General features: G+C 51.8%; 1 protein-coding gene across 1 annotated transcript; it reads right to left on the bottom strand.

Moving 5' to 3' along the window:
* Positions 1–24: 24 nt before the first annotated feature.
* NEIL1 (nei like DNA glycosylase 1) lies at positions 25–7,959 on the bottom strand. The gene is given in 12 exon segments (XM_066278233.1): positions 25–275; positions 429–520; positions 522–612; positions 755–817; positions 980–1,007; positions 1,354–1,481; positions 1,853–1,952; positions 2,190–2,253; positions 2,344–2,463; positions 5,854–6,310; positions 7,142–7,313; positions 7,855–7,959. Coding segments are annotated over 11 exon segments (1,332 nt in total). The 5' UTR covers positions 7,260–7,313; positions 7,855–7,959; the 3' UTR covers positions 25–204.
* Positions 7,960–16,681: the final 8,722 nt, after the last annotated feature.

The following is a 16,681-nucleotide window of genomic DNA, read 5'->3' as shown; positions in this document are numbered from 1 at the left end:
CCAGACCTCTAGAGCTAGCCCAAAAAGTGTATCAATTTTTTATTTTATTTTTTAAATACAGCATCTTTCATATGAGCTTAAAAAATGGTAATGGTGGCCTACAATTAAAAACCGTTGGGAACAGCCACAGGGCCACAGGTATCCAGCCCCCCAATCCAGGACAAGGCAATGGGAAGGGGAGATGCCAACAAGGAGGTCATCCTCCTAAGAGGCTGAAGTCCCCTCAGGCTCCACAGATGGGGAATCTATCTCAATTTTGGGGGGTCTGCAGCCACCTAAGGACAGGTGAGGTTGCAGCTCAGATCACAGGTGAGGACCTCACCTCTGCCCACCTGTAATTCCTGCCCATGCTGCCCCCCAATTCTTCTGGAAAGACTCTTTTGGGGTGCCCCTCCCACCCCCAGGGGAGGGTACTGAGGAAGGCCCACCTGAGCTTGCCCCTCGCCCCTTCCTTTTCCCTTTCCCAGTGACTCGGGGGACTTTTGGATCCTGTTGGAGGCTGGGCCCCTCCAGCTGCTGTCGTTTGCTTATGAAGGCCTCTCTGTGCCCTTTGTGTCCTGAAAGAGACTTTGCTTGGGGGTGGAGAGTCCTCGGTGGAGGATACACAAGTTCCTGGGGTGCTCAGAGAGTTCAGGCTGGTTAGAACCCACCATGCCCCCCACTGTCAACCGAAGTCAGTTGCCCAAAAGCTGGGCCTGAGGAGATACGGCCAGGGCAGGGGAGTGCAGGGGACGTTAGGAGCAGGGAGCCATACCTCCGTCTTGTCCTCGGGACATCCGCTGTGCTCCCTGGGATTTCTTCTTATGGGACTTACGCCCTGAAGGACACTGATGCTGGGGTTGCAAGGTTCTGTGGCCTTGAGCCCTTTCTGTGGCATTCTACCCTCCCATTCTGGGGCGACTCTTGGAGTTGGGATGGGGACCAGGGACTACTGCAACCCTCTCTGCTCTCTTAGCTTACTCTATTAGGAGTAGCTTACCTTTGGGTGCCAGAGGTCCAGGATCCCCCTAAAGTGGAATGGGAAGAATTCAGAAATCAGCCTGGATGGGGCAGGGGTTGCTTTTCCCTAGAAGAGATAGGACTCACACCTGTCTTTTTCAGTCTGCACTGTTCCTACCCTAGGAAGCTTCTCTGACTGCCTTCACCCTGCTTTGGGCTGCTCCACTAGCTGGATCCATTGGGTTCAGAGAAGGGGCGGGGTTTAGCAGTGGAAAGGCTTAGACACTCAGGGACAGTGTGACACTTGGGAACCCAGATAGAAAGCCCATCTCCTGCCCGGTTATGACCCCAGGTGTCTGCTACACCTGCCTCTTTGGGATCTCTGTTTGCCTGAGTAAGCATTAGGGCCCAAACCTGGAACCAGATGGTGCGACCCTGCCGGTCCCGCAGGGAGCTCATGCCCGCCATTCTGTAACACTGCAGCCAGGTTCGAAAGGCCACAAAGTCCTCATCCCCACTCTCCTGCCCGTAACCCTTGCCCCCTGTGGACAGAGGAGCCAGGCAAAGGTCAGAGGTCAGACTCAGGCTGGGAAGAAGGGGGAGCCTGATGGACTAGGTCAGGGGCCAAGGCTCTCCCTTCTCCAGCTGTGACCTCGGCTGCTGTCTTCCCCGCTAGGCCATCGCTTGCCCATCCTGGAGTGGACCGAGTATTTGTCTTGCCTGTCTCATGGGAAGCTTGGAGGACATAGGCAACTGACAAATGAGGAGGCCAAGTCCTTCTAGCAACAGCAAGGTCTACAAACTCCCATTCCCCAGGCAGGGAACCAGGCCCAGGGAGTGGCAGCAACTGTCCCAGCGTTCTCTAATACGCTGAAGTAGAGGCAGTTGGCCATCTCTGCTTCCCAGTTCTCACCCAACTGGACTACTTCCTTGGGCACTGAGTGGCACAACTCCAGCAGGTCTGGGTTCTGCAGTTTGGCCCTTATCTTCTGGCTCATTGTCAGCTCCGGGCTCTGGAGAAGGGGCAGGGGCAGGGCCTGGCCGTCAGCGTGAGGTAGGGCCACTCAGAAGGCAGTGGACCCCACCAGGAACAGAACTTCCTGAGCTTGGCAGGACACAGCTCATCCCCCTCCTCCCCGGTGCACATGCCATTGTAGAGAAGGAAAAACTAAGGATCTGCTTGGGTTATGCTGGAGACACCCAGCCCACCTAGCCAGCAGCCCTCCCTCACTGGCACCCTGCATCCTCACCAGCCTCTGTCGCTTCAGAGCCTCCAGAACAGTGCGGGCCTTCTCAAACGGGGGTATCCTCAGCCTGCCGTGGATGGGAAGGGAGCCACGCTCAGTAGTGGGGATGTGGGCACCCACCCACACCAGCCCCCATGCCCATGGCCTGCCTGCTGACCTGTATAGAATTTCTGCCCGCAGATAGTTGCCAATGCCGTTGAAGAACCTCTGGTCCAAGAGGGCCTCACAGATGGGCCTGTCAAACACCTTGTTCTCTAGGTTTCGTAACACATTCTCCCTGGAGGGGACATGGCCTGAGCACATGAGACCCATTCTCTCATCCCCCACCGCACCATGGGATGGGGGAGGGGCTGGGAGAACCTGTTCTGGGTGCAAGGGAAGGAAACTGGGAGTCCCAGTGCTCTCCTAGCATAAGTGCTGTTTTGGCAGTGGGAACCTGTTTTCCTGTTTGTTAAATGAGAACAATATAAGGTTTTACTTCATTACAGAAGGTAAAAAATGGCCCTGGCAGGTTTGCTTAGTGGTAGAGCATCCCAGGCTCAATTCCCAGTCCGGGCACACAGAAGTGACCATCTGTTTTCCCACCCCCTTTCTCTTGCACTCCTGCAGCCATGGCTCGATTGATTTGAGCAAGTTGGCCCTGGGTGCTGAGGACGGCTTTCTGGCCTCTGTGTTGAGTGCTAAAATAGCTCATGCACCATATGGGCAGAGCATCACCCACTTGTGAACTTGCTGGGTTGATCCCAAGCAAGGTACATGCAATAGTCTGTCTCTCTGCCTTCCCTGCTCTCACTTAAAAAAAAAAAAAAAAAAAGTGAAAAATTCCAACCAAAAGCAGCGACTTCAAGGGGCCACACATTAGCCTGCATCTGTTGTATGGGTGTCACCAGAGTGCCTCAGACTCCAGGCATTTTTGAGAGCAAGGTGAAGGCAGGACTTCAGGTGTGCCTGCAGTCTAGTGCTCCCTGTCTAGACACCTGGATGGTTAGACAGGAAGGGTTGATATGGAAGGATCAATTTTTTTGTGTGTGTATTTTTCTGAAGTTGGAAACGGGGAGGCAGTCAGACAGACTCCCGCATGCGCCCAACCGGGATCCACCCGGCATGCCCACCAGGAAGCGATGCTCTGCCCATCTGGGGCGTCGCTCTGTTGCAACCAGAGCCATTCTAGTGCCTGAGGCAGAGGCCATAGAGCCATACTCAGTGCCCGGGCCAACTTTGCTCCAATGGAGCCTTGGCTGTGGGAGGGGAAGAGAGAGACAGAGAGGAAGGAGAGGGGGAGGGGTGGAGAAGCAGATGGGCACTTCTCCTGTGTGCCCTGGCCGGGAATCGAACCGGGGACTCCTGCACGCCAGGCCGACGCTCTACCACTGAGCCAACCGGCCAGAGCTTTTTAAAATTTTTTTTTAATGTTTATTTTATTGATTTTAGAGAGACGGGAACATCAACCTGTTCCTGTATGTGCCCTGACCAGGGATCAAACTGGCAACTTCTGTGCTTTGAGATGATCCTCTAACCAACTGAGCTATCTGGTCAGGGTGGAAGGGTCAATTCTCCTCAAGACCTAAAGATTTTAAGGAGGCTGGTACCAGCTCTGTGCAGCGGTGGGGGGGGGGGGAGTTCTGGCTAGTGAAGGCCCCACCTCGAGGGGTCACAGATCTGCCCTTAACCCTGGGAAGAACTGCATCTTGTTTCCTTGTGGAAAAGGGTCCTGGCAGGACGGACTCAGTGATGGGCCTAAGGGGCATAAGTAAAGTTCAGAGTGGGAGGTCTGCCTGGGTGGCCAGCTCCCTGGGGGAGCAGATCCCCACAGACTCCCTAGCTGTAGGGCCAAGACACCTGAGATGCTCCTCATCTGAGAGGAACTGCAGAGCCAGTGGGCAGAGCTCACCAGTGCACACACCCAGGAGAGGCGAGTGGAGGAGGCAGGACCACACATGTTCCCCTGGGGGTACACTTGGGGTCAGGCCCAGGAAGGCCAGGAGTCAAATGCCTCCTGTGGTGCTAAATGTGCCCAACCCACCCCAGTGGGCAGCTAAGTTTCCTAAGGACCAAGAAAGGCAGGGTCCTCCAAATGTGCTCCAGGCCTTTGTTTCTGATTCTGGTCAGTTTGAATGCTTTTCCTCTAGAGCTCAGATGTCACCTCTTAAAGTGGTCCTTCCTTGTGCCCCCCACTCCCTGGCCAAAAGTCATGCTCTCATGTGACTATATGGATTCATCTAGGTTGTTTCCTCACCGCCCTACCCTGTCTGACCTTCAGTTCTGAAAGCAGGGACCCCTTCCACCTTGATCACTACTGTGCCCCCAACACCTAGATCAAGACCTTGCACAAAGCCGACTCCTATATTTCCTTTCCAAAAGAAGGGAAGTGACTGACACTGTGCCGTCTTATTTGACCTGCATCACATCCCAGGTAGGGCTGTCACCCCTCCCACAGGTGGGAGACAGTCACAGAGATTGTGGGACACAGACTAGTGGGCAGGCAGAATGTGGGAGACCACAAAACCTGATTCAGAAACCAGGTCACTAGGCAGTCCCAGGCCACCACCTTGAAACACTTCATCCAGCTCATCCTAAAGCCCTCCACCTTTCTTCTTAGCCTACCAACAGCACCAAGAAGCAGTATGGGGTGCCTCCAGCCTCACCTCTCACAGTGACTGGCTGTGTCCTCAGGCATACCTACCTGCTCACTGCTTCCCCCACCACCTCCCACATGGGTTTTGAGTTTCCACATCCATTAGTTCAAGGAGCTGGCCCTGGCCGGTTGGCTCAGTGGTAGAGCATCGGCCTGGCGTGCAGGAGTCCTGGGTTCGATTTCCAGCCAGGGCACACAGGAGAAGCGCCCATCTGCTTCTCCACCCCTCCCCCTCTCCTTCCTCTCTGTCTCTCTCTTCCCCTCCCACAGCCAAGGCTCCATTGGAGCAAAGTTGGCCCGGGCGCTGGGGATCGCTCTATGGCAACGATTCTTTTTTTTTATTTTTTTATTTTTTTTTTTAAATTACACACATTTGTAAGGTTTTTTTTTTTATTTTAATTTTTATTTATTTATTTTTTAGAGAGGAGAGAGAGAGAGGGAGAGAGACAGAAAGGAGAGAGAGACAGAGAGAGAGAAGGGGGTAGGAGCTGGAAGCATCAACTCCCATATGTGCCTTGACCAGGCAAGCCCAGGGTTTCGAACCAGCGACCTCAGCATTTCCAGGTCGATGCTTTAATCCACTGCGCCACCACAGGTCAGGCCTATGGCAACGATTCTTAACCTGTGGGTTGTGACCCCGGCAGGGGTCGAACGACCAAAACACAGGGGTCACAACCCACAGGTTGAGAATTGCTTCTCTATGGCCTCTGCCTCAGGCGCTAGAATGGCTCTGATTACAACAGAGCAGCGCCCCAGATGGGCAGAGCATCGCCCCCAGGTGGGCATGCCGGGTGGATCCCGGTCGGGCACATGCGGGAGTCTGACTGCCTCCCCGTTTCCAACTTCAGAAAAATACCGAAGGAAAAAAAAAAAAGGAGCTGTCCCCAGGGAACTAAACTGTCTTGGTCTACAAAGGAAGGGACTGAGGCTCAGGAGGGACAGGGACTGGCCCCTCGTTGGCCAACAAGGCATTAACAGCCAGGCCCAGAGCCCAGGGCTGTGCTTTGCACACCTGGGGCTGGCTCTACCCACCTGAACTGTTCGTACTCCAGCAAGACACATGGCCCACGGCCTGCCTGCCACTCGCCCCTGATGTCCCAGTGGCCGAAGCGGCGGATGTCCACAAAGCAGAGGGTGAGTCGGGGTCCAGGAGGAGCGGTGTAAAAGCGCAGATGGGCATGTGGTGGTAGCACATCACTGGGTGCCAGTTGGAAGGAGCCGGACATGCCGAAGTGGAAGATGAGGGCCAGCGGCTCCCGTAAGGGCTGGGCCCCAGGCAGGGGGCTTAGTGTCAGGCGAAGCTCCTTGCCACGGGCTGAGGCAGAGATGTAGTAGGCACTGCTCTCAAAGGGCACCTCAGGGTTGCGGCTGACAGGTGACTTCTCCACACACCCGCCAAACACCAGCCCCCTGCATGCCTCGTTCACAAAGTGGCTGGCCAGGTGCAACTCAGGGCTCTCAGGCATCCTGTGCTGGGAATGGGCCGGCCCTGTGGGGGAGGATGATTGCAGGTTGGGTCAGGTGTGCACCTTGTGAGGTAGGATTTATCACCTCCAGGTTACAGAGGAGGGCCTGAGGATCAGAGAGTACCGTGGACAGCTGCGTTTGGCAAGAAATTCTTCTGGCCTGGCCACAGCCCTGGCCGGTTGGCTCAGTGGTAGAGCGTCGGCCTGGCGTGAAGGAGTTCCGGGTTCGATTCCTGGCCAGGGCACATAGGAGAAGCGCCCATCTGCTTCTCCACCCCTCCCCCTCTCCCTCCTCTCTGTCTCTCTCTTCCCCTCCCGCAGCCAAGGCTCCATTGGAGCAAAAGATGGCCCGGGCGCTGGGGATGGCTCCTTGGCCTCTGCCCCAGGCGCTAGAGTGGCTCTGGTCACCACAGAGCGACGCCCGGATGGGCAGAGCATCGCCCCCTGGTGGGTGTGCCGGGTGGATCCCGGTCCGGCGCATGCGGGAGTCTGTCTGACTGCCTCCCCATTTCCAGCTTCAGAAAAATACAAATAAATAAATAAATAAATAAAATAAAATAAAATGCTGGGCAGGCCCAGGGCATTAGGGAGCTCAGGCTGGGGAAGCTGACTGCATGCTAACACCTTCCACCACAGGCTTCCAGGAACCCTTGCTGCTTTTAGAATAAAGGCAGGATCCTTCCTCGGTCCACACTGTCACTTCATTTCTTCCCAGGCTCCCCACCATCTGCTCCAAGCGCCGGGATCTTCCCTTCCTCAGGCCTTGACTCTGCTGTCCTCTTAGTCTGGGAACGCTTGAGCCGCCCGCCTTGACCACCTTTCCAGAGGAGCCTCCCCACCTCCCTCAGACACACGTTTTCTTCGCTGCACTCCCGAGTCCGAAGTGGTTATGGTCTGGTGTCTGCCTCCACCTCCACTTCCTCCCCAGTGGAACTCAGCTCGGTCGCCACCCCGCGTCAGTGCCGACCCCATCTGTTGCCTCCATCGCTGAAGGGAGGGTCTGGTCCCAGCTAGGAGCTGGGAAAACTAACGCCCAGAGCCCCAGCTCGTCCTGAGAACGAGCCAAGGCCAGAGCGAGGGCAGGTGGAAGGGGGGGGGGTGCAGGTGTCTCCAGGGACGCGCGCTGCAGCCAGGTGGCCGAGGTTGCGAGGGAGGAAGAAAAGGGCTCCAGGCTAAGGTTCAGGACGGAGCAGGGCACGCCCGAGTCGCGCCGAGGTCGGAGGGGAGCACACTGCGCCTCCTCTCCGTACCCCTGCCCACCCAGCGCGAGAGGGCAGCTTGCCACCTGCTTCTGCCCCAGCCGCGCCAAGATCGCAGGCGCAGATGTGGCTGGGCAAAGGGGGGCCGTTCGGCCAGGGCAGGCTCCTTTCACTCCCCAGCCTTCGCGCTGTCCGGGACCTGGCACCCGATACAGTTCGATCCAGAGTCCTAGTCACGCGAAGGCCAAGCCTTCTCCAGCTGGCTTCCCCGGACCCCACAATCACCCCCGCAGGCTGTGCGCGGTGCACACGATTCCCTTCCTCCACGGGCCCCCCAACCGCATCCTATCTCATTCCGCGGTACCCACCCCCGACGTCGTCTTCGCCCGGCCCCCGCGCTCCGCGACTCTGTCCGCCGACCAGCCGCCACTAAGGATGGAAGTCCGCACGGAAGAGCACGCCGAGAGCCGCGGCTCCGACCCCGGCGCCTGCTGGGAAGTGTAGTTCCAGATGGGGGCCCCAGGCTGAGGGGCTCCGCGTGGCGGAAAAGGCTTTGGGGCAGTCACCTGGCGGAATTGGGATCCGGGCTCAGGTCCGCGGTCCTGCTGTCTCTGTGGCTAGGGAGGTACCAGGCTAGTGGCAGGGTCGGGACTGAAACGCAACCGCGTCCTAAAGCCCAGGCTCCTTCTAGATGTGCTCAGGGAGCGCTCAGGTGCGCGATAAACCCTGGGGACCCAGTGGTGGCCCTGCGCATCAGCGCGCAGTCACATGGAACTTATAAACAGAAACGGCATAACCACCTGCGGGCAGCCAAGCAAAACAAAACAAGTGGAGAAGCAGAACCCACATCAGACGGTTCTGTGAGGGACTGTCTCTCCACAGGGATGTTTAGGCTTAGCCCTCAGAGCCAGCGGGGATCGGAGCCATCAGAACCGCCATCGTGGCGGTGGGCAAGGGCACGAGACGCTGCACACACTGATTGCAGGATGAGATGTGTCCCGCGGGAGGCTGCATCTTCGCTGACACCTTTACGGGTTTGGACAAGCAGTTGAATCTCATTCAATGGGATTGAGATGATTCCTGGATGGAGCCAAAGAACCCAGGCAGATAGAGGAGCGAGTCCTCGGTCTGGAGCAGCTTCGCTGAGAGAACCTAGTCTTAATGACAGTAGAGGGAGCTCCTCCTAGAGACTGGCATTGCCCTAGTGCCACTTGCTGGAGCTGCTGGAAGAGGACTCTTGGCTTATGAGCCCATGTCCCAGGCTCCTACACGACTTGCTGGGCCAGTCGAGAGCAGGGGTGGGGGTTCGGGGTGGTGGTGTGGTGGGCCATCCCTGCCCACCTTGCGGAGGTCATACCTCTGCAAGGAAGAGGCGCTGTCACAGCTGCTACACATGCTGCCACAGCTAGTATTGCAGGGGCCCCAACCCTGTACCCAGCTGGCCATGGGCAAGGAGCACCCCCTCCAGGCATAATGATCCCACCTCCTCATATGAAGTCTCTCGTGGCCCTGACCCGGCGGTGGCGCAGTGGATAGAGCATCGGGCTGGGATGCGGAGGACCCAGGTTCGAGACCCCGAGGTTGCCAGCTTGAGCACGAGCTCATCTGGTTTGAGCAAAGCTCACCAGCTTGGACCCAAGGTCGCTGGCGAGCAAGGGGTTACTTGGTCTGCTGAAAGCCCCACGGTCAAGGCACATATGAGAAAGCAATCAATGAACAACTAAGGTGTTGCAACGGAAAACTAATGATTGATGCTTCTCATCTCTCTCTGTTCCTGTCTGTCCCTGTCTATCCCTCTCTCTCACTCTCTCTGTCACTGTAAAAAAATAAAAAGTTTCTAATGGGGACCCCCTCTGGAAAAATAACTTCAATGGGCACATACCCTCCAGGAATACAAGGACTTTTTTTTTTTTAATTCAGTGAGAGGAGGGGAGGCAGAGAGACAGACTCCCACATGTGCTCCCCTTGGGATCCACCAGGCAAGTCCACTAGGGGGAGATGCTCTGCCTATCTGTGGCGTTGCTCCTTTGCTCAGCCACAGAGCTCTTCTTAGAGCCTGAGGTGGAGGCCATGGAGATGTCCTCAGCACCCAAGGCCAACTTGCTCCAATTGGGCCATGGCTGCGGGAGAGGAAGAGAGAAGGAGAAAGAGAAGCAACAGGGAGAGGGGTGGAGAAGCAGATGGGCACTTCTTCTGTGTGCCCTGAGATTCAAACCCAGGACATCAGCTTGCCCGGCTTAGGCTCTACCACTGAGCCAATTGGCCAGGGCCAAGGACTTCTTTGACCATTGGCTACACAGAGAAGTAGCTCCACAGAGTCATGGACCCAGACCTGTTTGTTGTTACACTGGAGTCTCATCAGATTGCCTTGATTCCTTTACAGGGCACCCTCCCCAGGCAGTGTACCTGCCAAGGTCCTAGACTCATTTCCACCCTCTTTAGCTCCGTTTCCCAAACAACTATACATGTCCTTTTACCTCCTTGTGGCCTGTGAAACAAGTTTATGATAAACTCTTAATATTATTTTTTAAATAAATAAATAAAGACAACACACCAGGTGGACAGGAGGCCAGTGCAAAGTCCTGGAGGAGATGTAGGGCCAGTAGCTGCGGCCCCAATCACAGCCGCCTGGCCCGTGCAGGTTCCCATTTAATTCATACAGACAGTAACGAAACAACAGAGCCAAGAATTTCTGGGCCGTTCTTTTTTTTTTTTTTTTTTTTTTTTTTTTAATTTTTTTTTTTTTTTTATTCATTTTAGAGAGGAGGGGGGGAGAGAGAGAGAGAGAGAAGGGGGAGGAGCAGGAAGCATCAACTCCCATATGTGCCTTGACCAGGCAAGCCAAGGTTTTGAACCGGCAACCTCAGTGTTTCCAGGTTGACGCTTTATCCACTGCGCCACCACAGGTCAGGCTCTGGGCCGTTCTTTATTCCTGCTCGCAACCAATGTGTGAGAAAATACACACAGCGGGGAAACACTTCCCTTTCCACTCAGGGCTCCCAAAGCCACTGACTTTCTCCGTTTTTTTTTTTCCTAGAATAAAAGGCCCAATAGTCTCATTCAGTCCCCTCTATGCACCTCCATTTTGGCTGCCTCTTTCCCTGCAACCACATAGCCTTTCTCTCCTCCCTGCAACAATGTGGTCTTTCTTTTTCAAAATGGCCTCCTAGTCCCTCCTCCAGCACACATTAGCATAACTAAGCCCCTTCCCAAGCAGGAAGGTAATCAGCCACCCCACAAGGGCAGCGCCATCTTTAACAATAAAAGTGAGCAAAACCAGGCCCTAGCCGGTTGGCTCAGTGGTAGAGCGTCGGCCTGGTGTGCGGAAGTCCCAGGTTCGATTCCCGGCCAGGGCACACAGGAGAGGCGCCCATCTGCTTCTCCACCGCTCCCCCTCTTTTTCCTCTCTGTCTCTCTCTTCCCCTCCCGCAGCCAAGGCTCCATTGGAGCAAAAGATGGCCCGGGCGCTGGGGATGGCTCCTTGGCCTCTGCCCCAGGCGCTAGAGTGGCTCTGGTCAGGACAGAGCGACACCCCGGATGGGCAGAGCATCACCCCCTGGTGGGCATGCCTGGTGGATCCCGGTCGGGTGCATGTGGAAGTCTGTCTGACTGCCTCCCCGTTTCCAGCTTCAGAAAAATACAAAACAAACAAACAAACAAAAACAAGTAAAAAAGTGAGCAAAACCAGAAAATACAGATCACAAACTTATTTTCCCAACAGGAGGGAAAGTGAAGGAAGACCTGTGTGTCTGGCGTGTAGCTGGCAGAGTACAGGAGGGTAAGGACAGACGACACAGCAAGTTCAGGTCCGGTTAGGCCTCAGGAAGTCTCTGTAAGAAGTTTGCATTTCATCTGTCAATGTGAGAAACATTAAACCTATAAGAATTTTTATGAGTTTATTTGAGCCAAACTCTCAGCAGTTGCCGGGAAGCAAAATCTCGATGGGTTGAGAAAATGCTCCAAAAAATGGCGGTTTCATCACGTATTTTATATATCAGAATCAAAGGGGAAGCCCTAAGGGAGCTACATGAAATTGATTGGTGATAGATTAGGGAGACAGGAGAAAGCAAAATGGGGAAATCTCTGGGAATAGATAAAAAGTAAAAGGAATAGATATATAGTTACATAGGCTGGCAAAGTTAACAGTTGACAATTAACATGATAAAAACATGAAGGGGTTTGTTGGTCCCAGCTCTAGTGAAATACCTACCCTGAGGGGGCAGGAAAAGATTACCCACATGTTATCAGGGATATTATTGTAGATACAAAAAAGACAACAGACAGGCTCAATTAAGGTAAGCATTGACCTTTGTTAGAGAAAAATACCTCCCTAGGACATGACTACCCACCATGAACTGCTTCTAGTTCAGAGTTCAGACTATCCTGTGTGGTTACTTTAGGTCTGAGCCTGCAGGGCCACCATGCAAGCCACCCTGAGCTTGTCAGGTGTAGCATGTGGCCCCTTTTTTGTCCACTCCTCTTAACTATATCTGAATCATAGTCAGGATTTGCTGCCTTCATACTAGAATTTCTGCCTCCTCTCCCCTTCCTCTACTAATTCATTTATTTTGGCAGAAATAGTTTTTTTTGTTTTTTATTTTTTTACAGAGCGAGACAGACAGACAGGGACAGACAGGAAGGGAGAAAGATAAGAAGGATCAGCTTGTGGTTGCAGCTCCTTAGTTGTTCATTGATTGCTATCTCATATGTGCCTTAACAGGGGAGGGGCTTTAGCTGAGCCAGTTGCTCAAGCCAGCAACCTGGGCTTCAAGCGGGTGACTCCACACTCAAGCTGGTGAGCCTGTGCTCAAGCTGGCGACGTTGGGATCCTGAACCTGAGACCTCAGCATCCCAGGTCAACACTCTATCTGCTGTGCCACCACTGGTCAAGCACCATTATTTCTTTCAATACTTTTTCGTCCCACCCTCTTTCTCTTCACCCTCTGGGACTCTGTGATGACACTAAGAATGAGATGACGCTCAAACTTCATATGTGCAGGCTTTATTAGAGAAGAAAGACCTGCCAGGGCACTCCTCCTGGAAGAAGGGCCCCAAAACAGACTGAGGCAAAACTTTATAAGGTTGGGGATAGCCTCGAGCAAGGGTGTGCTGGTATGTTTGGCTTTCTGGAATACTCGTCTTTGGGGTGATTGACCAGCTTCCTGGAATTCCTTTGTTCCAGTGGTGACTGTCCGGTAATTAAGGGTGGGGTCAGGCAGCCAAGTGGAACATCAAGAGGGCAGTTTGGAATACACATATCTATCATTTCTCAGCTCTGTGGTTACATATAAAAGAAAGGCAGTTATTAATTTTATAATATACGGTGAGGGTGATGAGGAGAAAGAGGAGAAAAAAATTGGAAAATTATTGCTTTTTCTGGAGAGAACTCAAGAAAAGAACCTTGCCAAGCCAAGTTCCCCATCCAGTTAAGGAGGTCGTCAATTTCCGTGCTATGAGGTCTGAACCAAGCAATGTCTCCGAAAACCTGAGTGAGGAAGTAAAATAATTTTGCAAGGTAATAATTGTTAGCTGCTTGCTGCGAGTGCCAAGTGGACAGAGTGACATGGTGATACATGGTTTCCTAGATGAGTCTCATGAGACGTACTGGTCTGGTTCCTCTCGAATGGGAGGACATGTGGAGATTTTTAGAGACAGGGAACCTGTTGGTATAAGTTTTAGAAGGACTGAGTATGTGTGGTTTAAAAGGAAGGGGGTTTGGAGAACATTCAGGAGGAAACTTCTTGGACTGAGGGGCGGCTTCTTCCTGCTGTCATCCCTACCTATTTGATATTTCCCTCGTGAAGTTCTCCTTGGGGGATTGGGGATAGGAGTGTAGGAGCATTTGATTGTAGGTAATCCTAGTGATTTCTCTTATCCAGACCTGTAGGAACTTGATAAAGAAGGGCGCAAGTATTTGGAGATTAGGAATGCAGAGATAAGGAGGGTTGTATAGGGGTGTGTGTGTGTGTGTGTGTGTGTGTGTGTGTGTGAAAGTTCTTCCATGGTAAAGTTAGATATTTTTCCTGGCAGCCCTGGAGAGCAGTTAGCTTGAGCTAAAAGAAATGTTTCATGTCCGTTTGTAGGCTCTTCTTCAGCCAAGAAGACCCAGTGAACTTGTCCCCTTACTATGTGAAGTGTAAAATGACTGAGAAGTGTTAAGAGGTGGATGCTATTCATTCTCCTAGTTCTCCAGGGATATGGGAGAGCTTTAGGGTTAGGGGACCTCTAGGGGTTGAAAGATAGAATTTAGGAGGTTTGCTGATATAGAGTTTCAGATTTTTCTGTTTCGCGAGGGCAGGTTTCAGGGTTGGTGTGTAGGATTAGGTAGATTTTTCCAATTTTCTGATTGGCGAAGGTCTGCATGTGGTTTTTGGATTTTTTTTGTTTTTTTTTTAAACTTTTTTTTTAGGACTTTATTACTTTTTCAGAGAGGAGAGAGAGAGCGAGGGAAAGAGGAATAGAGAGCGAGAGAGAGAAGGGGGAGGAGCAGGAAGCATCAACTCCCATATATGCCTTGACCAGGCAAGCCCAGGGTTTCGAACCAGCGACCTCAGCATTTCCAGGTCAACGCTTTATCCACTGCGCCGCCACAGGTCAGGCCTGCATGTGGTTTTGTTTATTCATTTTTTTTTTTTTTAGAGAGGAGAGAGACAGAGAGGGAGAGAGAGGAGAGAGAGAAGGGGGGAGGAGCTGGAAGCATCAACTCCCATATGTGCCTTGACCAGGCAAGCCCAGGGTTTCGAACCGGCGACCTCAGCATTTCCAGGTCGATGCTTTATCCACTGTGCCACCACAGGTCAGGCCTGCATGTGGTTTTGTAAGAAACTAGTGAACAAACGTAAGAGGCAGGGTCCAAAAGTTAGAGAAATAAATAAGAGAGTGAGTGGACTAGTGAAAGGAAATAGTCAAGACACCCAGTTTGTGTGAAACCACTGATTCCATGAATACAAATTCGCTGGGCTTCAGAGAGAGAGAGAGAGAGTAGGAATAAGACTGGAAAATGGGCCTGACCAGGTGGTGACGCAGTGGATAGAGCATCAGACTGGGATGCGGAAGGACACAGGTTCGAGACCCCGAGGTCGCCAGCTTGAGCGCGGGCTCATCTGGCTTGAGCAAAGAGCTCACCAGCTTAGACCCAAGGTCGCTGGCTCCAGCAGGAGGTTACTCAGTCTGCTGAAGGCCCTCGGTTAAGGCACATGTGAGAAAGCAATCAATGAACAACTAAGAAGTCGCAATGCGCAACGAGAAACTGATGATTGATGCTTCTCATCTCTCTCCATTCCTGTCTGTCTGTCCCTGTCTATCTCTGCCTCTGTAAAAAAAAAAAAAAAAAAAAAAGGACTGGAAAATGCCCCTAGACCTATTTTTGTAGAGATTTCTTTTTTTTTTTTTTTTAATATTTTTTATTTATTTATTCATTTTAGAGACGAGAGGGAGAGACAGAGAGGAGAGACAGAGAGGAGAGACAGAGAGAGAGAAGGTCGGAGGAGCTGGAAGCATCAACTCCCATATGTGCCTTGACCAGGCAAGCCCAGGGTTTTGAACCGGCGACCTCAGCATTTCCAGGTCAACACTTTATCCACTGCGCCACCACATGTCAGACTGTAGAGATTTCTAAAGCAATAAGAAGAGGTATTACTTGTACAGCTTATTTGGTTCTTAGATTGATGGGTAATGTACTAGGAATTAAAAAAGGCTCATGGGGTAGGATTAGGTTGATACTTGGGGTGAGATAGATTAGGGTACAGGTTTCTGTCTAATTAGTAGGGAGACACATATAGGTGTTGGTCCCACACAAGGAGAAAGCCCCTGATTGGGTGAGGCAGGCTGAGAGGTGGATAGAGAATAGAAGGACAAAGGGTCGGGGTTTTTTTCTCTGTTTCTGAGCTCCAGATGGTCAGGGTGGAGGAAAGAGTTGTCCCAATAACTGAGGAGAGTAGAGGATTGTTAGCTAGGGTGACTAATTAAACATTCTTTGAAAACCCGTTTTCTGATTGTTCAAATTCTTTTTTCTCAGTACAAACCTCCTACAACCTGCACAAACTTTATAAACCTTCAACTTTCATAAACTTTCTTATCCAGAAGTAACTGGCCTTCATAACAACTTGCTTTTCCTTTTTCTTTCAAAAATATTTTCATACCTTATACATTCTATTATTAAAATCATATAATTCTTTTCTAGTCAGAACTCTTGATTTAAAAATCTTTAATCTTTAGTGATAATTAAGTTGACTTTCTTTTTACCCTAGTTTCCCTTTTCCCAAAGTTTGATTAAAAGAGTACTTAGTTTTTTGGGGTTTTTTGTTTGTTTGTTTTTTGTTTTGTTTTTTACAGGGACAGAGAGAGAGTCAGAGAGAGGGATAGATAGGGACAGACAGTCAGGAATGGAGAGAGATGAGAAGCCTCAATCATCAGTTTTTCATTGTGACACCTTAGTTGTTCATTGATTGCTCTCATATGTGCCTTGACTGGGGAACTTCAGCAGACTGAGTAACTCCTTGCTGGAGCCAGTGACCTTGGGTCCAAGCTGCTAAGCTTTTTGCTCAAGCCAGATGAGCCCACGCTCAAGCTGGTGACCTCAGGGTCTCGAACCTGGGTCCTTCTGCATCCCAGTCCGATACTCTACCCACTGCACCACCGCCTGGTCAGGCAAGAGTCCTTAGTTTTTTCATATATTTGCCATACATAGACCAACCAGCTTCCAGTTTATGGTTGGAGTAAGGCATGCCGTTTTTCTATTTTAGCAGCAGTGGGAGTTGTCAGGATCACGGTATGTGGACCTGTCCACATGAAAGTTAGTTTTTGGGTGATGTAATGCTGGAAGTGCCTCTTGGACAGTCTTTGAACAGTTTGCTGAATAACCTGTAAATCCTGTAAGTATTTAGGGAAAGGGTGGTTACATTTCTATACTTTGCAGTTAAGAGTTTAAGTCCTAGTGACCACTACTTCTAGCTGGAATTAGTAGCAGGTCCCAGCCTACAATAGGCATGGGGCATTGAGATAAGAGGAATAAAGGAGACACTATACATTAAATAAAGTAACAAACTCAGACTGTCAATACCCACAGTAGAGATCTTCGAGGGATAAATAAAACTTAAATATTCAGGCAAGGCATAGTAGATGGCCCTTGTATTTACAAGAAATGAGATTAGCTTATCTGCTACTTGGAAGAAATACCTAAGGTTCGTGAACGAT

This window comes from Saccopteryx bilineata, chromosome 4 (genome assembly GCF_036850765.1).
Source record: "Saccopteryx bilineata isolate mSacBil1 chromosome 4, mSacBil1_pri_phased_curated, whole genome shotgun sequence".
Lineage (NCBI taxonomy): Eukaryota > Metazoa > Chordata > Mammalia > Chiroptera > Emballonuridae > Saccopteryx > Saccopteryx bilineata.
Note: the sequence above shows the minus strand (reverse complement) of the source record. Positions and strands in the feature narration are given on the sequence as shown.